Source organism: Ictalurus furcatus, chromosome 9 (genome assembly GCF_023375685.1).
Source record: "Ictalurus furcatus strain D&B chromosome 9, Billie_1.0, whole genome shotgun sequence".
In the NCBI taxonomy this organism is placed as follows: Eukaryota; Metazoa; Chordata; class Actinopteri; order Siluriformes; family Ictaluridae; genus Ictalurus; species Ictalurus furcatus.
This window is the reverse complement of record NC_071263.1, coordinates 10,878,562-10,897,705: the sequence shown is the minus strand read 5'-3', so window position 1 is coordinate 10,897,705 and position 19,144 is coordinate 10,878,562. Positions and strand designations below refer to the sequence as shown.

The following is a 19,144-nucleotide window of genomic DNA, read 5'->3' as shown; positions in this document are numbered from 1 at the left end:
CGAGTCCCGTTTTAAGGCGGCTGTCTGAACAACACCCTGTTGATAGCCGGCTACTAGTGCCGGAGGCCATTATGTGAACCACAGCAGACGTGCCGTGGTGTCTCAGTGCTTTACTCACACGGCTCATTGCATCCGCTGGTGTGACAGTGAAATCAAAATCAACAAGTGCAACCAAGAGTTTCAACAAGTGCAAATCTTTTACACAGATTACTATTGCAGCAATTGTTTACAATTAATTTACCAGAATTTCCTCATTTATTGTTACTACGTATAACATGAAAATACTGGTAGAAAAAGTAAAATGACTGCAAACACACTCACCAACCACTTAACACTTAACATCTGTAAATTCATATTATTACCCAAATCAACCAATCATGTGGCAGCAGCACAATGCATAAAATCATGTAGATATAGGAAAAGAGCTGTCAGAATGGTGAAAAAATGTGATCTCTGTGTGATCTCTTTGGCTATGGAATGGTTGTTGGTGTCCGACGGGGCTGGATTGAGTATTTCCGAAACTAAACTGTCTCTATATTTGTGCAGCATTTCAAATAACTCAAATAACCACGCTTTACAACCATGGTGAGCAGAAAAGACTCAGAAGACACAACACATCATACCTTGAGTGCGGATGGGCTACAAATGCTGCTCACAGGTTGTTTTTCGTACAATTCTCTGTAAAATCTATAGACTGTTGTGTGCAAAAATCCCAGGAGATCAGCAGTTGTGTTAATATTCAAACCAGCCCACCTAACACATACAACCATACCATGGGCAAAGCCACAGATATTACGCTTCCCCCATTCTGATATTTAATGTACACATTAACTGAAGCTCTTGACCTGTATCTGTATAATTTTATACATTGTGCCATCATGATTAGCTGATTGGATAACTGCATGAATGAGCAGGTGTTCCTAATAAAGTGGTCACTGAAAGCATATCAAGTACCTTAAATGTCAGAATTCTTTTTAAATATTACCTAACCATTCTATGGTCAGAGCTTATAGCAAAATAATGAAGTACAGTGGGGAAAAAAAAGAGTCATGTTGGAAAAATCTGAATACAAAATTTTAGTAGGACACCAGTAAGATTGGTGCTGTGTTGGTAGAAACAGTCTCAAAGGCAAAGACAGTCAGGGGTGTATTAGGGAGGGGAGAGGCATAGTTGTTCCAAGTTGGAAGGAGCAGGAGGACCCCAAGCATAGCTGAAGCCTGTTCGACATCTACAGCCAATAACAGCCCTGCCCATTGTCTCACCTAATTACATTGGCCGGAGCGTTCTTTGTTTCCCATTCAGCATGCCTGTCCGATTTCCTTTTCCGTGAGACCACTCGCTCCACTGTCCCTGGAAGTGTGCTAATTAGAGAAGAAATGGCCCTAGTAATTACGTCAAATCTCATTAACACGGATGACAATGAGCAATATTATTTTTATGCAACGTTTTGTGTCAGGGGGCCTCAAAACCTCCAATTCACATTAAACAGGAGAAATGGCCTTGCGCTAGTGTGGAAGTGGGATCTTAATGGGACGAGTCTATGGAGCGGCACAGGCATGAAGTTATTGCCCCAATTAAAATGTTTTCACCGTGCCGCTTAAACTGCTCTTTTTTATGAAAGTTACTTTTTAGGAGAGTCACGAGACATTTTATTACATCTTGCTGAAGTTTGAAAGGAACAGAATAAATATCAACAAAACAAACAAGATATAGTAGTAGCTTTTAAATGTTATAACAAGTTTGAACCCATTAATAATTGAAAGGATATCAAAAGTTGAGTTAACTGGAAATAAGACGAGCAATTGAGTCAGTCAATAAATATAGAGCAGAAATGAACAAAAAAAAGGCATTTAATTAAGGAAAAAGAACAATCAAAAAATATTTTACACATTATAGTACATGTACAGGAACTTGCATCAGTTCGCCATGCCTGTAACTACACCCATTGGCCATTTTATCAGGTACCCCATCCACATAGGGTTCACTTTTGTAGGTATACAATTAGAGGCTGTATCCCATCTGTTGCTAAACCTCATCCACTAATGGGAAAGAACCACCATAAGACCACTGCTGAGCAGATATAATGTGGGGGTTGGACCTTGGCACGGCAGCGACAGGGACATAGCATGCGTTGTGCTGTTATGAGTATCAGGCAGAGCAGCACTGATTGTGTTTTTAAACACTGTATTTTTACTGGCCACTTCATTACAAACACCAGCTGCTTGGCCCAGCTTGTAGGTGTACAGTTACAGACTATAGCTTGTGTTATTTATCAGTTCTTTATCCGTTTCTGAACCCAGCAGCAACACGGAGATGTTTAAATCCCCAGTAACACTGCTGCACCTTCTACACACCAGCACAACACTACTACTAGCTCAGTGTCACTGCTGTGCTGAAAATGCTTGCCCATTTGAATGATACCTGGTCAGCAATGGTCCTACTGTGGTCCTTTCCCAGTCGGGGAAGAAGGGAAAGATGGCAGATAACAAACTGTACATATAAACAGAATAATTATATATCTAGACAATGCACCTACATGGTAGGTTTGCCTGATAAAATGGTTGATACCTGCATATGTACCTAATAAACTGGTAACTCTGCGTATATAAATAAATTTATCCAGCTAAGCTTACAGATGTTACAGATCATGGCACGGTTATTTTGCTACAAAGTCACTTGATATAGGTCCAGACACAATCAGTCCCTCCCTCCATCTTCATTTTTTCGGCCTCTCCAAGATGTTCAGGAATTTCCCTCTCGTCATTTCTCTGGCTGGGGGGGAAAAAGGGAGCGAGATATAAAAGTGTGCTTTATTTTTAATAAAAGTCAGTCAGGGCACCACAATGCCAGATGGAGCTGAAAACTGAAGAGTATATGCAATCGCAGAAATATGATGTAATTTTCTTCCTTGAACAACTTGATAAAAAGGGCTCTCTTGAAGCAGCAGTATGAACAGCAGAGATAACTCCAGTTGCTTTGTTTTTATGTAATAATCACTGAGAGGATCAGCTCCTTGGGCAGATCTACTGTGATGCACAAGTCTAAAGTACTCTTTGGACGGATACGTTTTCTGGACATACACCATATGTCCAAACGTTTGCGGACACCTGACCATGTTTGTTAAGTAATGTAAGTAACGGAGGACATCTGTAATAATAATGATCGATTTGCACGGGATAACTGATCTCTTTATAAATCACGGAGATGGGAGTGTCTTCATGACGTACACATGAATGCAATGCTAAAAATACAATAACTACTTCTTGTAAGGCTTGTGGTTGTGCGCTTGATCGTTAAGAGGTTACATGCCCATAGCTTGTACAAAGCCTAGAAGCATAGATGTGAGTTAGGAACTCAATAAATTACCTCTCAAAGGCATTCCCAGCAGCAATATTCGGTGGAGCTTGCAATATTTCAAAATGATCATAGATTTGGGCCAAGCTGCGTCGTGTGACATCATCACAACGCGCATTCAGCCAAAACCCTCTTCGACTCATGTGCGACGAACACGAGTGTGGCCAAAAGCTCTCATTTACCAACAAACTGTTTGGCACACTATGCAAGGTTTTTCAGAGAACATAAAAGAAAATCAAGTCTGGTGAGTCACCTGCTGTGCATCAAATGCCAAGGCAAATCACCATGACTGAAGCAACTGCATGCATTGTTGGCATGCTGTAAATTCATGTATAGAGCTTGTGTTGTGTTAAATTGCAAAAAAAAAAGATTAACATAAAACTAAATAAAACAAACAATGGACAGTCTCAAATGAAAACTAAGTTTTTATATTTTACGTTAATAAATTTCGCTGAGTTTTATTTGGTGCTAAATTTGAAGTGAAATGTTGAATTGTATTTCAGTTGTATTGAGTATTCTCTTTTTATATATTAGCGCGTCCAATGGTTCTTGAGGCAATAAAAATGTGTACTGAATGTTGTCTGTGGTATACTTTTTATTCATAGAAAGTGATCACCTATGTCTCTTCACTGGTAGTAATTTAACAGAAGAATCCTGTGCTTGCAATTTTGCCAATTCAAGTAGTTTTCCGGTAAAAAAAATAAAATAAAATCTGCAAGTGGCATAAAAAGCAAAATCCTGTGCAGACTGACTACATAGGCCAAACAAAACTACAGCAATTTAATGAGCCATAAGCGTCATTTTAAGCAAGAAAAGACAGCCATGTTCAGTTCTAATTACAAACCGTACCTGGCAGAATTGGTTCAGTCCAAAAAAAAAAAAAGTTAAGAACCATCTTGAGTGGAAAAAGAGGCGATAAACTGTTTATGAAACAGGCCATTATAATCAGAAAACACTGAAATGAGCAATAGAGGAAATATTAACGAGTCACATTTTCTTAAAGCTGTACCTTCTGTTCTGAGAAACAGTCACGCAGCATGCTACTGAAACACACCTACAGTACGTGCAGCTGGGTGGAAGCAACCAGGTGGAACCTGTAGCATACTGTTAAATAAAAGACAAGGACACAACCCGTGCTGAAATGTGCTTTGCATTTGCTCAAACATATGAAGGATAGTCAGTATATTATCCAGAGATGGCCAAAAGTACATACAGATATGCGACCTACAGTACTATGCAAAAGATTTAAACAGCCTATTTTTTTTAGTACAAACTCATAGATTTTTATTTTATGACTTCTACATTATCGAGTCAGTACAAAAACATTTCCCCAAACATTAGTTTTAAAGCACAAAATTAAATGTTACAGAAAAGGCTAAGGCTTTTGCACAGTACTGTATATTTGCCACTGCTCAAAGGTTTAACAGCACGGTGGTGACAGAAGGGCCGATGCACAGTAATGCAGCGTTGAGAATAGACACGACTCGTCAGATGTTGGCTAATAGAATAGTGCGGCAAATTGTAATTTAGATGATCTGCCCCACATGGAATAATAATGCTGGGAGTTTGTGTCAGTAGCTACACCCCGAGTTGTCAATCATTGGGTTAAACATGATGGTAAATGGATTCAGACTGATTAACTTTGCTTGGTACTGTCTCTTCAAATAACACAAAACAAAATAATCAGAAGCAAGGCTGGTCAGGCCAGGTTTGCAGCCATGAATGAAACCGTCAAAATGAGAAAGATTAAAAGGAAGTAATTTGACCCAGGGGCGTAGGAGCGATTTTGAACCTGGGGAGCGGACGCTGAAATGCTAGGGGGGTTCGGGGGCATGCTCCCCCGAAAATGATTGAAAAATTAAATCACTTAAATGCTTACTTCTAATGACTTTAGTCACAAGCTCTTTTAATACTTTTCATTGGTTAAATATTTGTAAAACACACAGACAGACGTAACGGGTGACCAATAGCATGGATTTATGAGTTCTGATGTACGTCACTGAATGCAGCTCAATTTACTCATTAATATTACACCAAACAGAGAACTGTCCATTCATAAAACACTAGCTACTATAATCATTAAGAACAGCTACTAGTTAATGTAGCTAGCCACTGTACATGTTGAGACGCGGGTGCCTTCCTGTGAGGATCGCTGTTTCTGTTGGTGAGTAGAAGCTATGAGTATGAGTTGGAGGCTATTTTGCTATAGAAAAAAAAAAACACTCCATTGTCCAGTTTTCTCGCTGGATGACAGTGTGACCTACTGTGGCAGTTCTTGATGCAGAAGCACTGCCCTACCATGGCGACGTTTTCCAGAATCACGACAGAAAATGAAAACATACAGTCTCCAACTCACAGCTCCAACTCACCAACAGTGGGAGCGATCCTCACATGATGGCGACCCTGCCCCAAACATCCAACACGGTGTGCGGTGAACTAGCTGGATAACTGGTATCTATCCATACAGCTTAAATGCTCGTCCTCTTTTCTACTCCTATGACCTGCTGTTCATCCTCCTCTGTCCTCTTCCTCTTAAAATATCGTAGGATGCTCATCTCTGTGTGAACATTTTGACTAACATTGCCATTAAATCGTTTATGGACACGTAGCAATCGCACATACACACAATTTTGAATTTTGCAAACTTTTGCATATTTGACAGTTTCATCGGCGAAATAATTATTTCGACAACAAAAATTGTCGATTAAAACCAGCAAACAATCAACAATTTCATGGGCTGAAATAGCTACGATATCCCACCTCAAATACAAAGTGGTAAATCTTTCATCTATACGTTAGTTTGCTCAAGAGCGTGAGAATGCTGTGTCGTATCCGCCCCCTCACCTCAGGAAGCGAGTTTTTATTTCCACGGATAGTCATGGAATATTCGAGTCATCTTCATATGAAACCATTCCGCTTTCAATGCGTAAGAGTAGCAACCTCTCTGAAAATACATACCAGGTTTTACTTGTTACCTTTCAGTGACAAACACTTTGCTCTCGTCAAGCTTGGCAACAGGCAAATGGTTCAGTGAGCCCTAGCTACTCATAGCTGTTGAATTTTCAGTTGAACTCTGTCAACATTCTCGAAAGACATACAAACACCCACAAAGATGCTTAGTTTGTTTAACTAAGGGTGTGAAGTGTCAATCAACCCACCCAATAATAAGAACACAGCTACCCTGTGGATGATGCATGGCACAGCTGGTGTTCGTAGGCTTGGTGCTCTTACAACACCAAACTACAGTTAAATTTAGCATCAAAACAAGCACTAGCCAAACTCATTTGAACAAACAGTCATTAAGGACACCGTTCTGATTATGCCATTATTGCATAATGATAACGATTTATATACACAATGATTTCATCTTCGAATATTAATAAAACAGCTCATCAGTGTTAGCAAATAACAAGCAGCAATAAATCCATTTACAGACAAATTCATAATCAGCACAGATTAGTAACGTCAGCATTTCCCACAAATCACTGTGCGTCTTAATTCCCGTTACGTGTCCATGATAGTTCCGCTAACAGCTCGTTAAATAGGCAGTGGTTTCTGGAGAGGTCTGGAAATAGGGGAAGGCCCTCATCATAGCTAAACTAACAATTTCGTCCCTAGCTCTTTCGGACCCTTACAATCTCTCGCTCATTTTCTGTCTGAAACAATACGGGTGCCTATCTGGCTCAGCTCTCTCCCCGGAGACCTTGCCACCAGAGAGCAACCCTCTGATCCACTCATTAATTAGATTTCCATTTATCCTCCAGTCCCGTCAGAGCAGAAGGGAAATGATTTGCATTGAGTGGGTTAGATTAAAAGAGGGTCCAGCAAGCTAGCCACCTTCTTTCTTTGGCACATGCCCATACGCAAGTGCAGCACACACGCGCGCACAGGATCAATACTGATTAGCAGGAGTTAGAGATTTGTTTAGTTGATTAGAAAGGTCAATTACTAATTCTGTACTTAGTTAATCAGCAACTTCTTTGCCTCGACATCCATACGAAATTACATACTGTGGATTTCAGCGGTTCTGTATCATCACACTTTGCCGCTTTGTAACAAACAGTGATCACAGCCAAGGCAGTCTTCTGTGGCCATTTAAGCAAAAACAAACAAAAAATTAAGTCAATTTAATTTGAATTATGGAGTGATAAAAGTGGCTGTTTAATCACGCAGCACTAATGTGGAGAACAATGAGGACTTCAGTTAGCATGGTAACATTAGCTTCCTTTTCACCATCAACCGAGCACTGTTCATTTTACAGTCAGTACTATACTAATTTTTGTCTGCAACTTGTACGTTCAGATGGAAACATAAACTAACAAAGGCAACATAAGCGGAATCGAGAGCGGCACCGTTCCAAACCTTTTTGAGGATGCCTGTGTAAACAGCGGGGTGTGACATGGATACTCCATTCTTCCATCTTATGAGCTGCGGCTGATTAACGTGAGGATTGCAAACGGCAACAAGATGGATCCTTTTAAACCCAGAAGAGAAAATGAGTCCCTGGACTGAGCTGAAAACCCTGGTTAGATCTGACTGCCCCAAATCACTTTCATTAAGAGTCAAACACACCAATTGCACCCCTGTTGCACATCTCAAACTGCCACTCGGCTATTACGGGGCGTAATCTTTATTTAATAGATTTAACATCCATATTCACTGCCTGATTCCCAGGGGAGCAAGGCGGAACGCCGAGGACACACATGGACACACTTTCACACACACATGCATACACATTAACCCACGCCCACATGTCCCCCCGCTTCGGAATACATACACCTGACGCTCATGTTTGGGCTCAAAATTCAATTACCCACTTATTGATACTTCACAGGGATATTTAAGATGCAGACATGGAGAGTGATTTCCCAGGGGAGCCACCGCTTCCTCTTAATGTCCCAGCCAAGAGCTCCTCACCCCCCCCCGCCTGTTCTCTACACCACGAATCATTACATACAGGCACGTGTACACACACACACCCGCTGTCTCTTTTTCTCACTCTCTCTCTCACACACACATACACACCAGCCTATCCCTGTCCATGAGGTTTCCTTATTAATAGGCAATCAGTCAAAATTCATTCATTAAAAACCTTAAAAGGTTTTTGCACAGACACTATGATTAGCTGGGAAAGAAAATCCAATGAATTCCTAATGCACCTATGGAAATGAGGTGTCATTTCCGATCTGTTGATGGAGGCAGTCGGGAGGACGGAGGAGGGAGAGGAAGAGGGTTGTGTTTCCTCTTTCCTCTTCTTTCTCTCTCCTGAGCCAGTTTAGCTGCAAAATCAGCTGTGCAGTACGTGCGAAGCTAGAACACAGTCCACTAAAATGTAACAAGTCACTAGAAAATAACTGATGGACTATATGAAGTTGGCCCATATTCATGTCATCATGTGCGCATCTCTATACTGGTCAGAGATCAGTGATGTTCAGAGCAACATGCACTGCCTTTTTCTTATTATGCCCAGATCAGGTTTGTTTCAGCTTGAGAGGCTGTGAAGTCAGATCCGGCGCACACATTTCTGCTTTTTTGCTATCCACACAACACGGCACAGTGCCGGTTAAAGGCCAGAGAATGCAGAGGAGGAAGGGTGAGGGAATGGATAGATAGAGGAGAGCTTTCACCCAGCACAGCCTGTCATCTGACAACACTTCATAACTGCTGGCCCCCCGCGGTCAGGTGTCTCTGATGGATTGATGGAAGCCCATTACTACGATGCCATGGCGTCCGTCCAATCATTACAGTGCTACGGGGCACTTAATAGAGCTGAGATTGATCTGAGGGAGGGGGCACTGAACGCTGGGGCTATTAGTGTCGGACAGGTGTGACCCTTCAGCCTCATTCCTGATAGGAGAGCATCTGCAAGGCGATGGTTTTAGTGTCACACATGTTTCTTTTTGTGAACTTTGTTTATCCAGACTTTTTTTTATTTGACCTCATCCTTTGCTTGCTTCAACTCTAACGCAATTTCATCACATTCACAACAGAATTAACCTTTTACTGACGGAAAGAAGCGCTATTGATCTGAAATAAGCAACACACTAATTATATCTTTGCCTTCTTCTTAAATCTTAAAGACACAGAGTAAATAACACTACGAAAACAGTATTACATTGTCCAAAAATCCATAGCACAATATCTATAAAAGACATTTTCCTAAATGAAGACCCTGCCTCCTGAACATTTGTCAAGAGGAAACAAATGTGTTACATCACGCCACCATTTTGCAACAGCAGACATTAGTAGTATCATCAGCGTTCCCTGAGACCTACCTGTCCCAGAGGGCCACTCTCTATTCAATTACCTTCAATAACAGCACTTATCAATGTAGTGAGTGGCCCTGTGGGACAGGAGGGTCCTGATGAGCACGCTCAGACAGCAGTATTTATCAAGGCCTGGAGCAGATGGGAACTGGTAGGGGGAAGGACGGCTGGGCACGCGTCAGCTCCTCCGAGAGCACTGCTACTCGGCGCCACTTGGCTAATGGAGGAGGGGTGTGTGTCCCCAAGGAGGTGGATCTGGCACACGCCTCATTCTCATGCTTACAAAAATATGCCCACATGTTTGCACGAGTAGTGAGATTAGGCACAATGATGCTTTCTCATATGTTGCGTTGTCCTTGGTATATCCAAGAAAAAACAAAACAAAACTGTGGCCTGAATTTACTAAAAAATTTTAATGTCTTGCGCACCAAGTTACCAACCTAAACACTAATGATTAAATCCTGCTTAGATTCATGTAAGCAAGTAAATGAAAGACATCTAAAAACGCAAAAATGGCTCATCTGAAACAATTCACTTTAAAGGATTGCAACTCCATTAAATCTAAACCACTTGTGTGTCCTCCAGCCAAAGCCTTCAAGGGTGAGTTTTCACTGCCTGATTACGCATCCCCATTAACCAGCTCAGGACTTTAATGGCCACCCTGGCACAGTAAATCGTCCCGGCACAATCCCCACGCCCCACATGTCCTACCCCGCCCTTCCCTGGCTCATTCTAAAGACGCCGCAGCGCGAAAGAAACATGAAGAAAAAGTAACTGAGATTTACAAGGCTTTCCCGACAGCTGCGGAAATGAAGAAAATTTAAATCCCACCACGTTATAGGTCATTGGTGGTTGAAGTCGCTGGGAACAAATAATAACAATTTTGTACTTGCTGGAGGTGTTCGCTGTAGACAATCAAGTGACTTCATGTATGTTATTGTACAAACAAATTACAATTAATAAAAAAAAGTGGCTGAGATATAAAAAGTAATAAATTCCAATGAATAATTAAATAATTTAGGCTATTTCACAATAAAGCCTCCTGGTCTTTACAAAGACATTTTGGTTTAGCTCAATGGTTCGCATCCAACGCGTATTTTTGGTTTATATACAATTAGGACACGCTAGTTCCAATAAAGGCTTCATACACTGATCAGCCATAACATTGACAGGTGACGTGAATAACATTGATCATCTTGTTACAGTGGCACCTGTCAAGGGGTGGGATATATCAGGCAGGAAGTGAACAGTCAGTTCTCGAAGTTGTTGTGTTGGAATCAGGACAAATGGGCAAGTGTAAGGACTTCGACAAAGGCCAAATTGGCCTGCTGGGAAACATTGGGTCCTGGCATTCATGTGGATGTTACTTGATACGTACCACCAATCCAGGGATCAACGGTAACAATTTTTTTAGGAGCACTTGTGCTCCTAATTACTTTTGATATACCCCTAGTGGTCCGTGGCATAATTGCAGGGGGTCATTGGGAAAGTTTTAAAAATCTTTAAATAATATATTTTTTGTGTTAAAGATCAAAATATTTTCAAATACATCATTTAGGAGCACAGTCAAAAATGTAGGAGCACAGTTGAAGTTTTTTTTATATATATAAATAGTATGGTAACGTTAGTGTGCCACAATATAATGCACAAGTAGGCATGAGAAAACTTGAGCTGGTCAATTATAACAGAATTTAGGAACATAGTGTTCAGTTAATTTTACAGGCTGTGTGCGAAAAACAACCATTAACCTGTTCCACCTTGTAAACAAATACAATAAAACTCAGTGTTCAGTGTTTGAAGTCTGTTCCTCTTAAATATATTTAAAGCTACACTGTTAGACATTTTCCACTGTCATGGTTCTGGGCTGAAGACAGTTCTCGAACTGCTCGGTGTATATTGTGTATATATCTGAATAGTCTCATATAGGATGTGATTGGGTGAGTTCATTTACCCGTCAGATGCAAAGCATTTTAGTTTAATGGTGTTCAGTACTGATGCTCCGATCAGGATTTTTACAGTCGACACCGATTTCTTGCCATCTTGATACCGAAACCGATCCAGACACCAATCCTTTTTTTCGTTTAAGCTTTAATCAGGAGGTCAGTCATAAACAGTTAAATGTAAGCTCTCTGCTCATGGTCACTGTTAATTGAATTAAAATAATGGCAATGAAAAATACTGTTGGTTAACTGATAAATAAACAAGCATAAAATATTTGGTGTCCTGTTGTACATCACGACTATGCAGCTGTTCCTCCAACCAGATAAGTGAGCTACAAATTTTCATCGTGTCCTGCACATGCTAGTTTACCGGTGTTGTGTTTATTAGCAATACAGCTGTTCTGTTTAAGTGAAAATCGATTTGGTATTCCAGCAAGGCGATGCAGGGTGCCATACAGCTCAGGCCAATTGGAGGGGGGAGCAGTTTTAAGGAGAAAGGACACGAGGTGATGATATGGTCAGCTTTAAATCCCACCAGACTGAAACCCACGGAGAACATGTTGGACTACATTATATGGAGAAGCACAATGTATCCAAGACTGAGCAACATTTTAATTCCACTTTGTTTACATTCATTATTTTTGTATGTTTCAGTGATTATTAGATACATCCATCCATCCATTTTCTATACCGCTTATCCTCCAGGGTAGCGGGGAACATGGAGCCTATCCCAGGGAGCGTCAGGCACAAGGCAGGGTATGCCCTGGAAACGGTGCAAATCCATCACAGGGCACACTCACATACACACACATTCATACACTATGGACACCTTGAACATGCCAATCATTCTACCATGCATGAATTTGGACTGGGGAAGGAAACCAGAGTACCCGGATGAAATCCCTGCAGCACGTGGAGAACATGCAAACTCTGCACACAGGACAGCGGCAGGAATCAAACTCCCAACCTTGGAGGTGTGAGGAGAACGTGCTAGCCACTAAACCACCGTGTGCCCTATTAGATACATATTACTGTCTTTTTTTATGGGTTTTGCACCAATACCACAACATATTAAAAAAAATATTTAACTGCCTGGTCATCTACCCATTGGGAATATAGGTTACTCTATTCTGTTAACACATGTTATAATTTATTGCACAGTTGAGGTCTTCTACTGAAATACAGTATAGGCTACTTAAATTCTTCTGAGAAAAGTGCTGGATGGCTCACGCTCATGTAATATTCCACTACCTTGTTGACGGTTTTAAGCCTGAGCAATCACAGATGTACATCAGAACTATCATCATTTTATAAACACCATGCACCCAAAATTACATAAAACCCTGACAAATTAGGTTAGGCATAATCCCCAAATGAACGGGCCTCCTTGCACTCTCAGCTCATCAATGAGCTTTCAACGCTGGGTGTTTGGCTCAGGCCCACATGCTCACGGTGAAGGAAGTGTAGAATGAATTTAAACAAACGGTCCTCACTCAAATCTTTCAGACGCATCACTGACTTTAAACAAATATGATTCTACCACCGAATGCTGCGTTTGGAAAGCACAAACTACACAGGAATTTGTTTGTTACATCTGCTGCCTGTGATTTCAACCATCAATCATCAGCTTTAATGCGACTGAATGGCAAAATCATCCGCAAATTAAACTCATTCTGTAATATACTATCACACATTATCTACTCCGGAATGCAAGGGAATACTGACTGTTCTCTAGACGTGGCCATGATTCAGACAGGTGTTTATGTTGACCGCGTCTATAAAAATGATTCGGAAGATTTCACTTGGCGAGGAACTATGTATCCATACAGTCTGAGCTCAGTCTGCACGTGACATCTGAAAGCATTCTGATCTGAAAAGCCATCTGAAAGTAACTACCAATAAATACTGAACAACTCAGGTTCTAGTATCTAATCGGTCTAGACAAACCAAACCCATATTTAATAAACTACCTGCCTGTGTCAGCTGATTTTATCTCCAACTATTTTGAAACAGCAAAACCCCAGGAGGTCCACAAATGTCAAGGTTTTGAAGCTTTGATTTGATACAGTTGCAGATATGGCAGGTAGAAAGGTATACGTTTACTTAGATTTACTACATATTTTCCTTTCAATTACTATTGCTTGGAAACACAATCAGGATTTCAAAACCATGACTATTGTCAGGTTATTTGATTCTTTAATCTATTTTTCATTACTTGAAATAGTGGACAGGGGTCAAGAGATACAGCATAGCTATCCGGTATATCCATAACAATTTTCTCTTAACTTTCTACTGATCAATTAGCATCGTACTGAAGCAGAGAACAGCGGTTTATAAGTGACGTCTATCAAAAATAATGCTATAAGGAACATATACTGTTTATACTGTAGGAGTCTGCATGCTTGGACATCCCACATTCTGTGCAACAGGGAATCAATTGGTTTATTTTTTTAAAGTATAATATCACCACCTAGAGGACAAAAGAGCCACTGGCAGAATTCACAATAGATGTTTTGTGTATGTGTTCAATCCATATTGCATACTGCACTTCATATTTATCAAGATACTAATGTCCAGATATACAACCATGTCAATGAAACATGTAGGATGGGGAGAGCTGAGGTTGTTCCAGCTGTAATTAGCACACTGTTTATTACCACAACATGGCATGAGGCAAGACAGTGAATAAACAGACTATTCCTTATTCCTGGTTATCCATGAAAAACGCTTGTTATGCAATTACGGGTTTCACAATCATTACAGTTTTTGATGTTATGACTTGTCAAATAATGTTCACAGGACATACAAAGTGTCATTTCAAAGGATTTCTATGGAGTTTATGCTTTACCTACAGACATGTGTCTCTGACATGTGAATTGGCCGTAAAGAGCCACCAGCTCCTGAGGCACACAGTGTCTGACAGTTTTCATCCTATTTTTCTTTGTTTGAATGTAATATGTTTCACTTACACTCTTCCAAGCCAAGCTGATATGCCAAGTTCTGCAGCCCTTTGACTTTTTCCATCAGGTTAGCTGTGGTCAGACTTCCCAGCTCTGGGACATTAAAAAGAGTAGCTTTGTTTAAAGGAAAAACTGCTTTGCACAACCAAATAGTAATGAAAATCATTACAAGATCAAAGCCATAGTTTTAACATGCATTTACGGTTTGGTCAAACATGCACGAGACAAGACCTTTCAACATTTCAATGTCTTCTGACTCCAGTTCTGCCATCCACTTGGGTGGAGAATTTGTTATTGGCTGGAAAAAACACCCGAGACAAAATTATTCTTCTCTTGAGCACAACATAGGTGTATAAGGTCATGAATAGTTGACGTGTACAATACTTACATTTTTAAATGAAGCAGCAAACTCTGAAACTCCTGGCACTGTTTCCAAATAATCAAGAAAATTATTACATAAGAGAAAACAATCAGTGCACAATCAGTACAACTACATACACCCTCACCATCACACACTTTAGAACAGTGTTTCTCAACCGGGGGTCTGCGGACCCCTAGTGGTCCGTGGCGTAATTGCAGGGGGTCATAGGGAAAGTTTTTAAAATCTTTTAATAATATATTTTTTGTGTTAAATATATCAAAATATTTTCAAATATATCATATGCCCATCAAATGTAAGAACAATTTAAGATGTTTTAAAATGATCCATTTTGGTTATCCGCGTGCATTCACAAATATCTTGTTAGCTGAGCTGACGATCGTTCATTGATGGATTTATTTTACATTTATTTACAAATGAAATAATCATTTGCAAAAAACCTATGAGTGGTAGACAAGTTCAAGTGTCGTATTGATGGATAAAATAAACAAAAGATAACCCAGAGTCAAATTACATGTCACACCAAGGATAAAATGTAAAATAAAAATCCGTGTTTCGGGTGAGACGTTAAACAGAGGTCCTGACTCTCTGTGGTCATTAAACATCCCAGGACATTTGTCATAAAAGAGTAGGTGTATAACCCTGTTGTCCTGACGAAATTCCTCCATTGGCCCTTCTCCATCATGGCCACCTAATAATCCCCATCTCTGAATTGGCTACATAACTCTCTCCTCTCCACTAATAGCTGGTGTGTGGTGGCGGTTCTGGCACAATATGGCTGCCGTCGCATCATCCAGGTGGATGCTATAGCCCCCCCCCCATGTCCAATGTTAATATTATTTATGTTAAATATTAATAAAATAAAGTAACGTATATAGAAATGACTGTTAAATATATAGCCTATAATTGTTGTGAAGTCATGGGTCCTTGTGGATTGTTCGAAATATGCTAGGGGTCCAGAGCGCACAAAAGGTTGAGAACCACTGCTTTAGAAAACAGTTTATATTTCATACATAATTAAGTATTTTTGAAAAGGATTCTTTAACATTATAATATGAAACATACATTGTTCTGGCCAGAGGTCAGGTGAAGCGCGATCAAGCTTTTCATAACTCAGCAACGATGACTCAAAGTCCTCAGCTATGACAAAAGAGAGAAGTTATTCATCAGTGCAATACCAATACCAAAGGAAGTGTAAACTATAGCAAAGGCTCCACTATAATTATTATATTGTTTTAATGGTTGGTTTACATTTCAAACAAATCAGAATTACTCAACTAAATAACTTTATTAGCTGGGATTCTACTGGCCTGTGTTCATGTGTAAACTTCTTTACTTTTCCTCATTATAGTATGGATACTTTAAAAACCAATCGTGACCAGCCAATACTAGCAGTCATAAGCGTGGATTTAGCCTGTAGTTTCATGCAGCATGACACATGATTACTTTTTCAATCACTGATGAAAACAGGTGGACTAAGAAGAAATGTAACCCAGCGGTTCAGTGATCATTTTTTTAATCATTTAATTAAGATACATGGATGCCAAGCTGTGTTTGGGGACCCTGGACTCCATGAGGTCTAAGATAGAGTGCGCCCATGAATTTATTACTATTATTAATGAGGCAATGTCTGCAGATTTTATACATTTTTTAAAAAGACAAATCTAGCCATTTTTTGAGCAGACTGTGTACTGCATATGATACGACTCTCCAGCTCACATCACAGCTGCTGGTTTTAGGGCTGGGCGATATGACAAAAATATCCAATCACCTACTTGAGGACATTTCTATGATACACAATACGTATCACTATGTAATTTAGCTAAGAAACTGTTAGCAAAAAAGTTGTAAAATTACACACACACAAAAAAAAAAGTTAAACTGACTTTGACGATACTTTTCTTTAATGCCTACAAAGACTGTTTAAAAAATAAATAAATTACGTAAAATAAACGACATCCATTCAGTAGCATTTAATTTGTAATTATTAAATACAGGGGGGAAAAAATACGTCACAATACCAACGATATCTCAGAAAAGTGTATCGCATAATCTTTTATCACGATATAGATATTTCATTGATATATCGCCCAGCCCTAGCCATTATATGAGTTAAGAGAGCAGGATTCAGTCAACTCACCACCAGCTGTGTAAACCCTGACCGGGCTGTGTTTGCGCAAGGTTATGTTCTCAACATCCAATCACTAATCATCACTGACTACGTTTACATGGACAGAAATAATCTAATTACTGACTTTACTCCAAATAAGACAATACTCTGATTAAGGTGTTTACATGAGTTTCTTTTAGAGTATTCCTTTCATGTTCCCATTTGACATGTTATAAAACATAGAGCGATTAACGGCACACGTCATTACGTCCCCACGCCACGCTGTTCGACATTCCCTCCAGAATTTCACGTATCGACATACAGATCCTATTTGTTATGGTACTGTATACAGTTTTGGGTGTTTCAAGTGCAAAGTGCTTCAAGTGCAGTTAATTATTTGTCATGCTGTAAGTGTGAATAGACGCCTGCTTGAAGCCATGGGCTGAGTCCCAAACCGCATACTTACCTTCTATATAGTAACCTAGATATGTGTATTTCACCTACTATATAGCAGGTAAGTGTTGGTTTTGGACTCAACCGTGCTCTCGTTTGCCATCAAACAGTTGAGCACTGCCAAGTGTGTACATGTCCCGTCACAAAATGCGGTGAAAACTCCCACACGACGTTAATATTTTGATTAAGGCGTGTACATGTCTATAATGCACTACGATAATGCGACTAAAATAGGAACACTCTTTATTTGTGTTACTTCGAGTATGACTTTAGTCGGATTAAGGTCATCAATAATCGCCGTTTACATGCTAGTTTCTTAATCGGGTTAATATTGTATTATTCCGAGTGTTCCCAACATCCAATCACTGACCACTACTATTTGTCCCTCCCACACTATTCTCAGTTCTTCATCTGGAACGCTTTTCTTGACGATATTTAAGTAATTATAGTGAGTCACTGCATCCGTTTCCTTCATGTTTATTTACCGTCTCTCACCACCACAGCTTCTTTTAATCAGCATTCATGTCAATTACAGTGGGGTTTTTATTATTTTTATTTTATTTTAAATAGTTCGTTATAGTAATACTTTGACTATTTTGGAAATATAAACAAACAGCTGGTTTATAGTCTTGTGACAAAAGATTTCTTTTTAAAAGAAACCAGTTTTAATCTTCACGTAACACGTTCTGACATGAAAATACTTCAATTAACATGCAAATTAATCCGTGTCGTCATCAGGCGATTTTGTTTAAACACCTACATTAGCTACTATCCCCTTAAAAGTACTTTCACCACTGACTGTTGTACAGATTTTAAAGTCGTTCTGGTTGTCCCCTGATTTAAAGATAATCAGTACTAGACTAAATAACATAGCAGCCCTATAACTTTAGTAACTAGCCATGTCGACTACCATAATACTGCTTAAATAGCTAGTATATTCTCGATATCTGGTTAGATATAGGTGTTAACACCGCGGAGAACCGAACCGAACCTGGTGTTTGTGATATACCAGGCGGACATTTTCCTCATTAGAGTTTCATGCCAGGTCGATATCTATATTACCAGGTGACTAGCCTGCTATACTAGCTAGCATACAACCATAGGTTATCGTCTAGTTAGCTAGCGGGAGGCTACTAGAGACCGATAAACAGACGCTAGCTGTCGATTTAAAAAAAAAAGTAAAGGTAGCATTAGTGTGAAGCTGTAAACCTCACAATTTAACAAGGAAGAAGGCGTGTTAATTCACTCACACACACAACATTACACGCAGTGATCTCTTCACATTACATTTAAACCTCGACAGCAGAGAAATTAGTTGCCTGAGAGGAATTAAATTTTACCTCCATTCGGAGACGCCATTTTGACATCAAATCACGTGACGTCCTAGAGCCAATCGTTGAGGAGATGTTAGGAGTACCGGGAAAAAGCCCCGCCTTATAGGAAGGCCGGTGGGTAATGAAGTTCACATTGCAAAATGGAAGATCTACACTGGGAGAATCGTTGAGCATTTTTGAAACCTGGGCCCAGTTGTTCAAAAGGTTTAATCTCGATCAAAATGATCCGGATTTAGTAATCCCATGTTTTGCTATCCAAGATCAGGTAATTGATCACTCCAGATAAAAAGCAAGATCGGATTACATGATCTTATCTGATTTCAGGATATTTTTTTTCTTTTGAACAAC

At 39.8% G+C, this 19,144-nt stretch overlaps 1 protein-coding gene across 1 annotated transcript; it reads right to left on the bottom strand.

Annotated features, from left to right (window-relative positions):
- Positions 1-718: 718 nt before the first annotated feature.
- On the bottom strand, positions 719-18,852 carry lin52 (lin-52 DREAM MuvB core complex component). The gene is made up of 6 exons (XM_053633048.1): positions 18,803-18,852; positions 15,965-16,039; positions 14,909-14,946; positions 14,752-14,818; positions 14,530-14,613; positions 719-2,772 (listed from the first exon to the last, which is right to left on the bottom strand). The coding sequence occupies exons 1-6, from the start codon at positions 18,819-18,821 to the stop codon at positions 2,717-2,719; spliced, it is 339 nt and encodes a 112-aa protein (XP_053489023.1). The 5' UTR covers positions 18,822-18,852; the 3' UTR covers positions 719-2,716.
- Positions 18,853-19,144: the final 292 nt, after the last annotated feature.